Source organism: Dunckerocampus dactyliophorus, chromosome 19, assembly GCF_027744805.1.
Source record: "Dunckerocampus dactyliophorus isolate RoL2022-P2 chromosome 19, RoL_Ddac_1.1, whole genome shotgun sequence".
NCBI classification, from domain to species: Eukaryota; Metazoa; Chordata; class Actinopteri; order Syngnathiformes; family Syngnathidae; genus Dunckerocampus; species Dunckerocampus dactyliophorus.
The window spans coordinates 11,475,141-11,489,426 of record NC_072837.1 but is presented as its reverse complement, the minus strand read 5'-3'; the positions used below and the strand labels follow the sequence as shown (position 1 = coordinate 11,489,426).

General features: G+C 39.4%; 1 protein-coding gene across 5 annotated transcripts in view; it reads right to left on the bottom strand.

Annotated features, from left to right (window-relative positions):
* Positions 1-156: 156 nt before the first annotated feature.
* LOC129172700 (tyrosine-protein kinase Fyn) overlaps positions 157-14,286 on the bottom strand; it is a 69,321-nt gene continuing 55,191 nt past the window's right edge. For 2 of the 5 annotated variants that reach the window (XM_054762689.1, XM_054762687.1), the window contains 6 exons: positions 11,758-11,922; positions 8,609-8,788; positions 7,584-7,660; positions 3,150-3,303; positions 2,857-2,988; positions 161-1,588 (listed from right to left, as the gene is read on the bottom strand). In XM_054762689.1, coding sequence (XP_054618664.1) covers positions 1,380-1,588; positions 2,857-2,988; positions 3,150-3,303; positions 7,584-7,660; positions 8,609-8,788; positions 11,758-11,922 — 917 coding nt within the window. In that variant the 3' untranslated portion in view covers positions 161-1,379. Of the gene's footprint in view, positions 1,589-2,856; positions 2,989-3,149; positions 3,304-7,583; positions 7,661-8,608; positions 8,789-11,407; positions 11,564-11,757; positions 11,923-14,286 lie in introns of all 5 variants that reach the window. The other 3 variants (XM_054762685.1, XM_054762684.1, XM_054762686.1) reach the window with 3 other exon arrangements.

Here is a 14,286-nt window from a genome sequence, read left to right as displayed (position 1 = left end):
TTTTTGGACACGGGGGTGCTTTGGGGGCAAAAAGTCAAAGGATTTGATTGGGAGCCAATAGTATTTTTTTCCACTATTGACTTTTGCTCAAACAATTGTCGTAAAAGGGAATAACTGTATGATTTCGATGATACTGTTACGCTGTCTTGTTGTATTTACATGTTGTAGGTTTGTAGGTTTCTTGACAAAACTGTCTATCCTCCCGTTTTCCTGGTGGAAATTCTTGTGGGACATAAGAATTTGGCATATTTTCCCAGATGATGCGAAAAAAAAAAATCACAAAATCATTCAATTATTTTGAAAAACTACAAGTAAAAAGTAGCGCTCTCAGCAACACTGGCCCTCTATACGCTTGGTATCAGATCAATACTATTTGCAGTATCGGCCACCCCTACTGGAAGCCCTGGAATGATGACATGTGCATGATATGTAAAACTACCAAAGTACCACACATTTATTTGAAGGAGGCATCTATTCGAGAGGAGGCTTTTATTTGTAGAAATGCTTTTGTTGCGGTGAAGCCACACGCCGACGTCGACCGATTGTCCGCTGACGTCAACCTTACTTCCGGGGGAATGAAAAGCGTAACCGCCTCACACTGGCCACTTCTATTTGATGCATGGAAAAATAAGGCGTCTATTTGAGTGGAGGCCAGCGTAGGACGACATCAGGTACGGTGACTCCTTTCATTCCCCAGGCAAAACAATTTCTCCAAATCTTACAAGTTTGCAATCTGTACACGCTCATCTTTCATTTACAAAACTTGATGTATGGTCTTATTTCATACAGACAGCAAGGCGCCAAGACGACCAGAGCGCTGAGGAAAGGGAAAGAAAACAGAGGGGTGGAGACGACGTAGGCAGGTAGGATCTGATGGAGGATGGTGGGAGTCTGTAGGAATAACACACCTACTGCCCAAATGCTTCTTTTCTCCTTCTCGTCATCTTGAACTGAAGCAGACATACAAACTAAAACAAGCTTTAAAAAAAAACCACACTGACGAGAGGTATGGCATTGCATTATAACAACACAACCCCGCCTCCAAATATACCTCTCTTACCACGGCATAGGGTAGGGACGTCCAAAGTCCGGCTCGGGAGTTATATTCGGCCCACAGTGTGTTTTTTCATTGGCTCACGACATATTCTACAGGCAAAATTAAAAATGGAATTGATTTTTGAGCCTTCAATGTTTCTGTTTTTCAGTGAAGTCTGGACCCCCCCCGCACCAGTGCTTATAGGAACTGATATGGTCGGGTTGAGCTGAGGAAGCTTTACAGATGCCCCAAAAAAAACCAAAACAGAGGCGAGTCCAGGAAGTATAGAGTTTGGTGTCCAAGCTCCAGACCAGAGTTGGCCATGAGAAGCAGAGGGGAAGGTTCAGAGGTTGTCTCCAGGCTGGTACTGAGGCTCAGTGGCTGTGAAGTAGTCCTCCAAGAAGGCCTGCAGGTACTCGAAGGTGGGTCGCTCCTCCGCGTCTTTCTTCCAGCACTGAAGCATCAGCTCATGCAGGGAAATGGGACAGTCCTGGGGGCACGGCATCCTGTAGCCTCGATCCACCTGCTCCAGAACCTCGCGGTTGTTCATGCCTGGAAATCAAACATGGAAAGCTGAGCAGCACTCGGGCCATACAAATGTCAACAAAATCATCACAATGATGAGGGAAAATGTGCCTGTAAAGTTTGAAGCAGGGATATTACACAAGGGGGCAGCGTTTAGGATTCACTCAGAATGTGTCTTTTTCTTAGGCTTAGGAGTTGAATCTAACCTAATAATTAGAAGTGATTTTTATTACAAATGTTGAGCCGAAATCAGCTTGAGGGTTTGGAGGGGGAGGAGCGAGTCATGCGTTAAAAATAGACATTTTTAGGAGCGTACCGTATCAATTACTCGTGGATTTTCGTGACACGTAACCGTAAGTTAATTATTATTTATTATTACTGTTATATAAACTTGTTCTCATTAGATTACACTAATTTGCTCTTATTTCCATTTTTGCTATAGTGGTTTTGTTTCATTTAATTTTTAGAATGTGCCGCAGATCAATAAAAAACCATTTGCAAGCAGCAAATTCTCTAAGAAAGGTTATTATTATTAGGTCTAGGTTATTATTATTAGTGCTATTATTAGTTATTTGTATCTACTTTCTCTAAGCATTTTTTGCTCTTTTTTCCCGACATTTTTGCAGTATATACATTTTTTTGGTTTAATTTCATTTTTACAATGAAATTAAACACCTCTGCATTAACTTTGTCAGTAAGGATAAGACCGTTTTATTGTTTTTATACTTTTACTATTAGAACCCAGACCTATTTGTGCTTAAAGTGGATATTCCACGCATTTATGATTTTTTTTTTCTAAAATATTACTAATTCATGTCAAAGATATGTGATGTTAAATATATGATCGTGGTAAATGTATTGATTACACCACAAATGTACTGAACAAAACTATATACAGTATATTCAAATAAATGGCAATGCAGTACATTTATTTGAGTGTATTATTAGCATTTTTGCTACACTGACAATTTTGCGTTTTTTTTACTGCTTCTGAAAAAATGTGACCAACTCAGTACTGCTGTTATTCTTTTCCTGTCCTCCACATGAAGCATATTTCATCCATCTGTGTGAAATGTACGTTGTCCCACAGGCAAAGAGCACTAATGAGGCGTTATCTCACGTTCTGCCCGGGAAATTAAGATCACCCAACCATAAGGAACCTTCTACTCTCATAAAACGGCAGGAGGGGCCGCAGGCAGGCTGCCATAGAAAAAAAAAAGCAACAAGGGCGGCGTCGTGGTGTCCTGTGTGACTTGTGAAAACTTCCCTGCCAGCATGGGTGTGGTGGCGCTCACCTGGGTAAGGCACTCGACCCTTGGTGACCAGCTCTGTCAGCAAGATGCCGAAGGACCAAACGTCCGACTTGATGGTGAACTTCCCGTACAGCGCAGCCTCCGGGGCGGTCCACTTGATGGGAAACTTTGCACCTGCATCAAAGACATGATGGTGATGATGATTTGGGTCTCTTCTGCCAGCTAAGTAAGTATCAAGACATAATAATGAAGGTACTTTAAGTCTATTTCAATCAGAATGACCAAGAATTATTAAAAGTGCAAATATAACACGATTTTTGAGTTTGGAGACTCACCTTGTCGAGCCGTGTACTCGTTGTCTTCGATGAGTCGGGCCAAGCCGAAGTCAGCGATCTTACACACCAGGTTATCTCCGACCAGGATGTTGGCGGAGCGCAGGTCTCTGTGGATGTAGTTCATCCTCTCGATGTAAGCCATACCTGCCGCCACCTGCAACACACAGACGGCGTTAACATCTGCTCGCAAGCAGGGCTTGACCGATCCATCCAAATAGTCATATATCGATACCAAGCGTAGTATCGCTATCGGATTGATACTCGGATTAATTTTCTATGCCGCTTAATCCTCATTAGTGGTAGCGGGGGCATGTCGGAGCCTGTCCCAGCCGACTTTGTGTGAGAGGCGGGGTACGCCCTGGACTGCTCACCATCCAATCACAGCGGAGTGATAATCAATACTGTTATTTTGCTCAAACAATTGTATGTAAAAAAAGGGAATACAGTAATCCCTCGTTTATCGTGGCTAATTGGTTCCACACCCGACAGTGAATTTCCGCAGAGTAGGGCTCCTTCTTTATAAATGGCATGTTTTTGTAACTTGTTTATGGCCTTCTAAATATGCTTTTTAACATGATTGGAGCCCTCTAGACATGGAATAACACCCACATAGTCACCTTTACACTCCTACTACCCAATATAGTAGACATAGTAGAGAAAATAAAACATTTAAGACATAAATAAGACATGTACTCGTGTGTTGCTGTAAATGTGTTCCGGTGGCATGGACAGGAAGTGAAGGGTTCAGAGGAGTTCTAAATACACTTTTTGACATGATTAGAGCCCTCAAGACTTGATAATAACACCCCTGTTGTGAAATCATTCAAACTTGCAATAAAAGCCTGTTTTTGTGGCGATCAAGTTTGGTGCTTGTGTGTCTCACCCAACATTACAGTGACATCACTGACAGCTAGTGACCGGTGTATCATCACATCATCACAACGTCTTAGAATATGTCTTCTCAATGTCTTATGTTTTGTATTTTACTTCATTTAGCCACTTTTATGCTTGAAAATGTTTCATTTAGGCCCAAAGTATGTGGAATTTGCTTAAATATGCATCATTTTTGACTAGTAATCAGTCGTATTCAACCATGAAATAGCATGATTTATTAATTAATATAGTTTTTAAGAAATGTGATAGAGAGACACCGTGAAATGGTGCGTTCGCGAGCATTCACAGCCCCACAAATTCATAGATTTTTGGTCAGAGAAATAATTAAAATAATTATTATAATTGTCCTCAAAAATAGGCTGTTTTTTCTCATACTTTTCTCTTTCATTGCAGGCTTTAATGATCTCACAACAGGCACAATAATCCCTAATGTGGGCTACCATTGCCGCTGTAAAACACGCCAAGCTAAAACTCAACTCTGAACCCCTGATGTCACTTCCTGTGCCCCCCTCCACTCAGCTCCCTTCGCACCAGAACACATTTATAGCAACACACACAGGCACAAGTCTTCTTTATGTCTTACATGTCTCAATTTCTCTTATGTCTACCATATTGGGTAACAGGAGTGTACAAGTGACTATAGGGGTGTTATTTCATGTCTTGAGGGCTCTAATAAAGTTAAAATCTGTATTTAGAAGGTTGTAAACAGGTCTTCTATGCTTTAATTACAAAAATATTCAATTTTTAAATAAGGAATCCTGCTTAAAATGCCTTTATCACGGTCAGGTCTGGAACCAATTAACCTTGATAAAGGAGGGATTGCTGTACTGCATGATATAATTGTGGTACAACAGCACTTGACATTGTTGTTTTTGTCAATGACACAGATCACCTCCGTCATATTCCCATGAAAAGCCGTCTCTAGGGGTTCCACGTCTACATTGTACGCCCTTCAAGTTGATTGCCCTGATTAGAAACGTGTGTCCCAGTTAGCATTACTGCCACGTCGGTGGATCATATATTTAAGTCCGTCATGTAGGTTGGCACAATTTTTTTCTTTTAAATTGAGGACCTGACTGATGCAGTTTCCCAGTGGAATGGATGTACAGTATAAGGCAGGGGTTCTCAAATCGACTCATGCTGGGACCCACATTTTCCAATGGACATTAAATCACAACCTACTTTTATTTGATCTTTTATTCATTTTATATTTTATTTATTTTGTATTTGTATTTATTTATTTTTTAAACATTTTCAATTAAGTCAATTTATTTGTATTTATTATTTTATTTGTTTATTATTTTATTATTTATTTATTTTATTTATTTATTATTATATACACTTTATTTGCCTTTTTTATTTTAGTATTATTTACACTTTTATTGAAGTTATTTTTATTTTTTTCTTTATTTTTAGATGTACAGTATTTATTGAAATAATTGTTTGTGTTTAAATGTGTTTGTTTTTTAAAATTGCCTGTTATCTTTCAATACAATAATACCCATAATTAGTAGGGGTGTAACGATTCATCTACTACGTCGATGTGTCGATTTATATTCCTGTGATTCAACATCATCGATCTGTGTTCGGCAAGTTGCCATTCCGGACAACATATATCGATCTAACATCGTTTAAAAGGTAATCACGGCAGGTTTTATACAGATTTGTGTTTTTTTTTAGCATGTTTAATGGCAAAGACATTAAAAACGTTACTCGATTCAGTTTGCCTGTCTGTGACGTCATCAGACAACAAAACGCAGCATGGCGGATGCCAGAGGACAAGCCAGCGAGCGTTAAATAATTAAGCCACCGTTGCGGTCCATGTGTGGAAACACTTTGGCATTTGCAAAGAGGGAGATGTTCTAAAGAAGTCGCCCGCTGTTTGTATGATATGGAAAGGTAAAGTAAAATATCACGGCAACAAGACAAATCTCTCCAACCACCAACTGTTGAAAAACAAAAGCAGACGTAGCGGCTAAACCTACTGTTGAAATGTTGGTTGCACTTACTGTACTTTTATTGACAATGTATTGAATATTGAAAATGAGAGCAGAAAAGATTAACCTGTTAATTCAACGTGAAGTGTTGGTTGCACTTTATTCAAATAAAATTTGAATGCCTTTGCCATTAATTGTTGTTTATATCCATAATTCATTTACACCTGATTCCCTTATAAAAAACCACAGGAATCTAGGAAACTTCACCTGCACTGTCCCACATCCAGGTATTTATTTCACAGTCACACTGGGTGAATTTTTGGCTAAAGAGTTACTGAATCGATTTAAAATTACCGAATCGTTTTGGATCGTATTGTTCTAAATGAACCAATATTGTCCTTGAATCGTATCTGTAACTATGAGTCGTGATACGAATCGAACCATTATTAAAACGAATCGTTACATTCCTAATAATTACATGTCCAAGGTGCATTTTAGAGGACTTTATTAAGGCATTTTGTCAAGGAAACGAGGAAGAACATGCTAACTGCATGCATACAAATTGTGCAAAAATGTAAATTAAATATCAAAAAGACCACAAAATCAGATATTTCACAGACATGAGTTGTACATTACATATTTAATGGAGTTTTTAACTTCTGATTCACGACCCACTTTTGGGTCCCGACCCACTAGTTGAGAACCACCGGTATAAGGTGTATTATCCGTGACGATTTTATCTACTGGATAAGAGTAAATAGAGCTGCTTGTTCAGTGGGTTTTAGCGTCCATCGATTAAAATATTTAATCATGATTAATCACGTTGTCCATAGTTAACTCATAATCACATTAAATCGCAGCTAAAACTAAGTTTTTATCTATAGTAAGTAGGGATGTAAATCTCTTTGTGGTAAACGATTCGATACGCAAGCACAATCTAATTTGATTTAAAGGGATATATGGGCCATTATTTTTCATTCAAAAATAATATACAGTTAGAAATCCCACAGTTTTTGAATGTTTAATGCTAGTGGCGATTTGTCCCACTGTTTGACAGCCCTTGAACGTACCTTCTATGTTCTCCCAGTGTATTTTTTACCCTTGATCTTTTACATCGTATTTGCTCCCAAATGCTTATACTAGTGGCCGAGTGGTTAGCATGTTGGCCACACCGTCAGGAGATCGGGAAGATCTGGGTTCGAATCTCCGTTGGGCATCTTTGTGTGGGGTTTGCATGTTCTCCCCGTGCGTGTGTGGGTTTTCTCCCGGTAGTCCGGTTTCCTCCCACGTTCCCAAAACATGCATGTTAGGTTAATTGGCGACTCTAAATTGTCCATAGGTATGAATGTGAGTGTGAATGGTTGTTTGTCTATATGTGCCCTGTGATTGGCTGGCGACAAGTCCAGGGTGTACTCCGCCTGTTGCCCGAAGTCAGCTGGGATAGGCTCCAGCATACCCGCGACCCTAATGCGGATAAGAGGCATAGAAAATGGATGGATGGATGCTGATTCGTGTTTGAAAAAATGCATACAACTAGGAACATATTGTTGTCTAAAAGTCTTAAAATGTGCTGCGTTGGGAAAAATGCAAAATCCCAGCATACCTGAGCTGCCATGTCTACGAGGTTGGGCAGTTTCAACCCTCGTCCTTCTCCGTCCTTCAAGAAGTCCAGTAAGCTTCCTGTGGTGGAATAGGGGGCAGGACACGCATTGATTGCAGGTTTAAATGATCTCACAACATGCACAATAATAATAACGTAATAATCATAATAATAAAACGGATGGGCCATAACCCACGACAAGCTAAAACTCAACTCTAAACCTCCGACTTGACTTCCTGTTCTCTAAACCTGTTCTCTCTTTACTGTGACACACACAAGCGGGAGTTTTATTTGTCTTAAATGGCTAATTTACTCTTATTATGTATACTATCTTGGGTAATATGAGTGTAAAGCCATTTAAAGCCACCATTCCAATACATTGATGAGACAATAGCCACTGCAGGAAGCACGCTGTCCGGAAAAAAACAAGGGACTGTTAATGTGTTGTCTTATTTCTGTCTAATATGTTTTATTTTGTCTGATTATATCTACTATACTGGGTAGTAGGAGTGGAATGGTGACTATAGGGGTGTTATTTCATGTCTAGAAAACATAAAACCGTAGAAAACTGTATTTAGAAGATCGTAAACATTTTTTTTTTATGCCATAACTACAAAAATATTCCATGTATTAATATTGAATCCTACTTTGCAGAAATTCATTTATCACGGTTGGGTCTGGAACCAATTCACCGTGATAAATGAGGAATATATATTGTTTAAAAAATGATCAACCCAGATAGCAAAATTTTTACCTATTTGTTGAAGGCCCATCAGTCAGGGGCCGTTGCTATCGCACGGCGCCCACGATTACTCGTCTCTTTTGTTTTTACTCGGTGCCTTGCTGCTGTAAGCACACCTCACGGCAGTGATGCGCCCTCTTTGCGCATTACTTAGATTGCGCCCCCTTGTGCAAAACAGGAGTCCCCATCTTTACTCCATAAATTATTCATCAGTTTCCTAAACTCCACAGCTCGTTTCTGTAAAACGTCGTCCCTCTTTGCGATTGTTTACGTGAGCACTCAGTACCTTTGCCCATGTACTCTGTGACGATGTAAATGGGCTCTTCGGACACAACAGCGTAAAGCTGCACCAGCTTGTCATGGCGGAGTTTCTTCATGATCTGAGCCTCCTCCAGGAAGGACTCAGGGGACATGGTGCCGGGCTTCAGAGTCTTCACTGCCACCTTGGTGGTGCCGTTCCACGTGCCTGGCACACACGCAAACATCAGTACAACAAAGCCCTCATCTAATATCAGGGTGACTGGGAAGGCATGCAGGAAAGGACATGTTTGGATGTAAACATGCCACACAGTATGAGATCAGGTGATGCTATGAGAACGATTTCTCATGCACACATCCAGTGCAGATGGATCATTAGCCGGCTATGAGATTTAGATTTTCAAAAGCCAAAATCCAGCGAGGATTTCCTACTTCCTAAATAATCCTCGGTGGGATGATTAACAAAAGCAAGCCTGTAAGCTCCTACGTGATTGTGGCACGGCTGTCAGACGCCACCACGTTACCGCATGCGCGCGATTGTTCCACCGATCTCATTCTGCCACAGGATGGGGAGTAGAACAGCCAATAAGACACACACACCATCAACTAACATGCTTGGAAGGTTAGCAGGGTAAGTGGAACCCGGTTATGTCAACGCCACTCGGACTGGCGGACTCCGTTTCTTGATGTTTTAATGCTGTGTAGCTAAACAGTCACGTTGCTGTTGTGACTGACCCATTTTTTGGCTCTCGCGTTTTACTGTATGCCGACCTTTTAGTAATAATAAGAACACGGCGGACCAGGACTGGATGGTCCACATAGATGGGTTGTCGACATAAACGGGTTCCGCTGCAGTAAGTGGGCTTAAATGTCACAGTGGGCTTCTGTAGCAATAGAGTGATGACTTTGGGATGAAGGTTTGCTACGGGAGTAGGATCACAGAAGCTGGGTGTCATCTGGGAAAAGTCCCAATCCCCAGCATCCGTCCAGCTGGGAAGAAAATAAACCTTACTGGTCTGTGCAGGGAAGTGTAAACATCGCTGATATTTACATTATTACATAATTTAATTCAGAAAATAAATAACATATTTAAAAATGTATCCCATACTAAATATTTATTATTGAATTAATGTCAATTTATATTAATAACATAATTATTATTCTGGTTATTGCTAAAAATTACCAATAAAAAGTTTATCATTGAGACACAAATTGTAATTGACTTAAAATGCTTATAAATATCATATTGAAAATGTCATATGGATATTTTCCGACATAAAATTCATATTTGGACAGGAAAAGGCATACATTTGCTGCACTTTAGCTATCATATTAGCGGCATAGACAATAAGAGTACGGGAATGTTTCGTTTTGCTTCGATTTTTTTTTTCAGCTTCACTCTATCACAGTTTTTAAAAAATATATGAATTACGTAATCATATGGCCTTTTATTAGTGAAAAATATGCAAATTTAAGCAAATCGTATGTATGTTTGGCCTAAAGCATTTAAGCATAAAAATAGCTCAATCAAGTAAAATACGCATTCAAAGACATTGTGTTGATATGTAGGATTCTCCACTACTCACTAGCTGCCACTAATGTGACATTGATGACGCAATAGCCACCCCAGGAAGTATCGAACAGGAAGTAAAAAAAAAAAAAAAGAACAAGGAACTCTCCCAATGCTAACATGTGAGAAAATATGTCTTATTTTCTCTTATTATTGGGTAATCGGAGTGTAAAGGTGACTGTAGGGGTGTTATTTCATGTCCAGAGGGCTCTAGTCATGTTAAAGACCGTAATTACAAGGTCGGAATCAGTTTTTCTATGTTCTAACTGTAAATGTATTCCTTTATAAATAAGGAATCCTATTTCTCGGAAATTCACTTATCACAGTCGGGTCTGGTAACAAATAACCGTGGTAAACGAGAAATGACTGTATGTGCTGTTCAATATTGGGATGATATTACTTTACTGGAAATACCAACAAACTAACTGACAACTAAACTAGCACGAATAAATATGTACAGCCTTTTCCTTAACGGAAGAATGACGTGGTTTCAGAATGTTTCAGTACATGTTGGCATTCATGTTTCCCTCAAAGAACCGCAGCTCCCCGGTCCTGGCAGCACTCATGCAACTCCAGACTGTTACGCTACCACCGCCAATCAAGACATCTTTTTAATGGATAGCAATTTCATTTCTACAGTATTGTCCCTTTTGGAAAGATAGTGTAAAAAAATATTGGGAGGATATATTTGGTATTAGTTTTTATTTCTTATCAATCATAATGTTTTATACATGCGTTATATTAACATTCATTTTTACATACAGTGTATTAGACACATTTGAAAACATTAAATCCTGAATGCTTTTATGTTCAAAATGATACATTGTGTATAAAAATGTGTTATATTTGCACTTATAATGAATGCATTGTGCTTATTATTATTTTATGACTAGCTTTCCTCGAGTTCTGTCAAATAATGTCCTTAGCCTTCTTCATCTGGTTTTAGCAGAATCCTTTGTGTAGAAGTCCTCCACATGCTTATCACCTCATTCAAATAGCCTTCAGTGTCTGGGCATGTGAGACTGTCCTTCACCGTCTCCGCCCCTCACAGTCGGAGGCCATCACCTCTCTTTTTGCATATGTTCTCCTATTATAACTAACATTTTAGCATGAATAGTCAGACATTTCCTGTGGAAACTGTCTGTTGATGCGTCTCCTTGCATGCAGGTTTTATTCTAATTGCCTATTTTGGAGTTAGCAGCAGATTTTCCCTTGACAGCGGAAAAAAGACATTTTGGCATGATGTGTTCTTCTTACCGTAAAAAACCTCGGCAAAACATCCTGTCCCCAGCTTTAATTCCAATTCAAGTGCGTCTCTGCTGACCTCCCAGGCGTCATGACTCAAGCCCACAGTGTCAGGGATGTAGTTGACACACACGCCCGTTAAATGAAAGCACAAACCATCCACACACTCTACAGGGGAGGGAGGGAAGGCATACAGTTAACTACTGGGGGTCATGCAGTGAGGACAGTGAAGGAGGCCATCTTTGGACTGAGTCTTTAGTGTTTCATCCCCGAAAAGAGAACTATCGCAGTTAAATGATGTTTTGGATCGTCCGAGTGTGGCCTCCTCCATGCAAGCCCTTTCTTCCGGAGAAGATCCATACCCATCCACACTTCCCCAAACTGCCCATTCCCAAGACGCTTTATCAGCTGCAGTGACTCCCGCGGGATCTCCCACACGTCTTTGGTTTTGACTGACAGGTCAGCGAGGCGGGGCATCCCCTTGTGGCAGGGAACCACCAAACGGCAGCAGAGCCCGGCGGCTCGGTCTGCTCGGGAGATGCGGATGTAACAGAAAGAAAGTATGGAGAGATGACAACACACAGCAAGAGCGAGGCAGCGCTAACGAAATTCATAATGGGAAACAGGAAGTAAAAATGAGTCATGTTGAATGGTCCACGCCGGCGGAGCTTTTTCCGCTGGCGGACGCACACTGAAAAATGAAAGGATTGGATTTTGACATTTTTTAAACAGGCTAAAAGCAACCCATGTACTGTACTGTATACTGGGTTATATATATTTCAAAAAAGGAAACGTGTGATGGTTGACTAAGCATATTAGTATTAATTTTATTCATAAAGTAATCCCTCGCCTCTTTAAACTCCGCGGCTTCACTTCATCTTGGATTTCAGAAATATATTAAGAAATTATCGCAGTTTCGTGGTTGAATATGGCTTATTATTAGTACAGTAAAAGAAATATTTAAGCACATTTTACATATTTACGCCCTAAATTAAGCATTCAGTTCAATTCAAGCATTAAAATGGCTAAACGAACTAAATACAAATACCGTACTCCCTCGTTTATCACAGTTAATTGGTTCTAAACCCAACCGATCAGTGAATTTTTTTTTTACATTATTCGAGCACTCTGGACACCCCATAATCACCCTTATACTCGTATGACAACCAATGTCTTTCAATGCGTTTTCTGAATGCCTTATATTGGTATCTTAGATCATTTAGCCATTTTTATTCTTGAAAATACGTCATTTAGGTCAAAAAGACGTAAAATTTGCTTAAACATGCATATTTTTGACTAATAATACGCCGTATTCAACCATTTCTTTAAAAATTAGAGCCAAACGTGCCCATGTTCGGTCTCATTTTTAATTTCGTTTTGGAAATTTTTTTATGAATTAATTATTAATAATGTATACAAATAGATATTACACTGATTTGCTTTGTCCCCTACAGCTCAAAGCTAAGACGTCTGTGTTTAGCATATGCTGTATTGACTTTTAGCACCTTATCCTTCAGTGTTTTTCTATGCAACCCTGAGTAGAAAAAGTTTGGACACCCTTGGCCTCGTGTGAATACACCCTAAAATCTGTTACAGTACGCCGTTACAGCACCCTTTGGGGGTACAGCTAGCTCCACTGCTGTGCCTTATAACTGGCCAAGAGAGTATTGTGACGTGCACCCTATCCTCCTCTAGGAAACGTTCTGATACTTTGTTGTAAAAGTCTGATAACCATCTGTTGAGCTTGGTTATATTATCCTTCATCTTGGCAGTCAATTTCATTCATTCATTCATTCAGCAGCGCATAAATATACGTGATCTCTTAGCCTCTATATATATGTTACGACAGGGGTGTCCAAGGTGCAGCCTATGGTTGTTTTTTTTATTGGCCCCCGGCACATTGTAAAAATATAATTTAACAAGAAGTTAAAAAAAAAAAAACAGCAAAAATGTACAAATCTGCAGTTATTTTACAAGAATAAAGTCAAAATATTAGGAGATTAAAGGTGTAATCTAACAAGAAAAAGGAGAATAACGGGGGAAAAAAATCATCAAAAACATCAAAAAATGATAAGGTTACCAGAATAAAGTCAATTGGCAATAAAGTCATAATTACTAGAACAAAATTTATAAGAATAAAGTTAAAAGAGTAGGGGGCAAAAATGAGAAAAGACGGAATAAAATCCAAATAAAAGTTGTGTTGTAATGAGGAAAAAAGTTGAAATCTTACGAGAATAAAGTCATAACATCGCGAGGAAAAATAATCCCATTTTCGTAGCACACTGTTGAAATACTAAAGAAAAAAGTCGTAATATCATGAGAAACAAAGCAAAGCGAAGTTGTAATTTTTGGAAAATTAGGTTGGGGAAAAAGTCAAAATGTGTGAAAATTTGAAATGAAGATTGACGAAGATTATTTAAGAAAAAAGTTGAAATATTTGGATAATTAAAAAACGAACTGCAAAAATGGGGAAAAAAGAGCAAAGAGCAAAGTTGATACTAATAATAGGCTTTTTCACCTGTATCACAAAGCTGAGAGGCACATTTTTACTTGAAATATATATAATTTCTTAGCATATCTACATGTGTTGCTTTACGAAATATCAAAGTGGCCCTTGCATCCTTTCATTTTTCACTTTGCGGCCCTCACTGGAAAAGGTTTGGACACCCCTGCTTTACGATGACACGGCTTTACGGTGGTGATTACGTAAGAAGTGATGTTGGCTTCTTCTAAGAAACTGGCGTGTTGAAAAGTAGTTAAACATATAGATGGGGACTTTACACAACATGAGAAGCAGCTGCTTCCACTTCAAAGTTGGCCCCGTCCCTCCTCACACCCGCTGATAAGGGTCCAGGGTGTTTGCACGGGGCAGTTAAGATGAGATAAAGGCC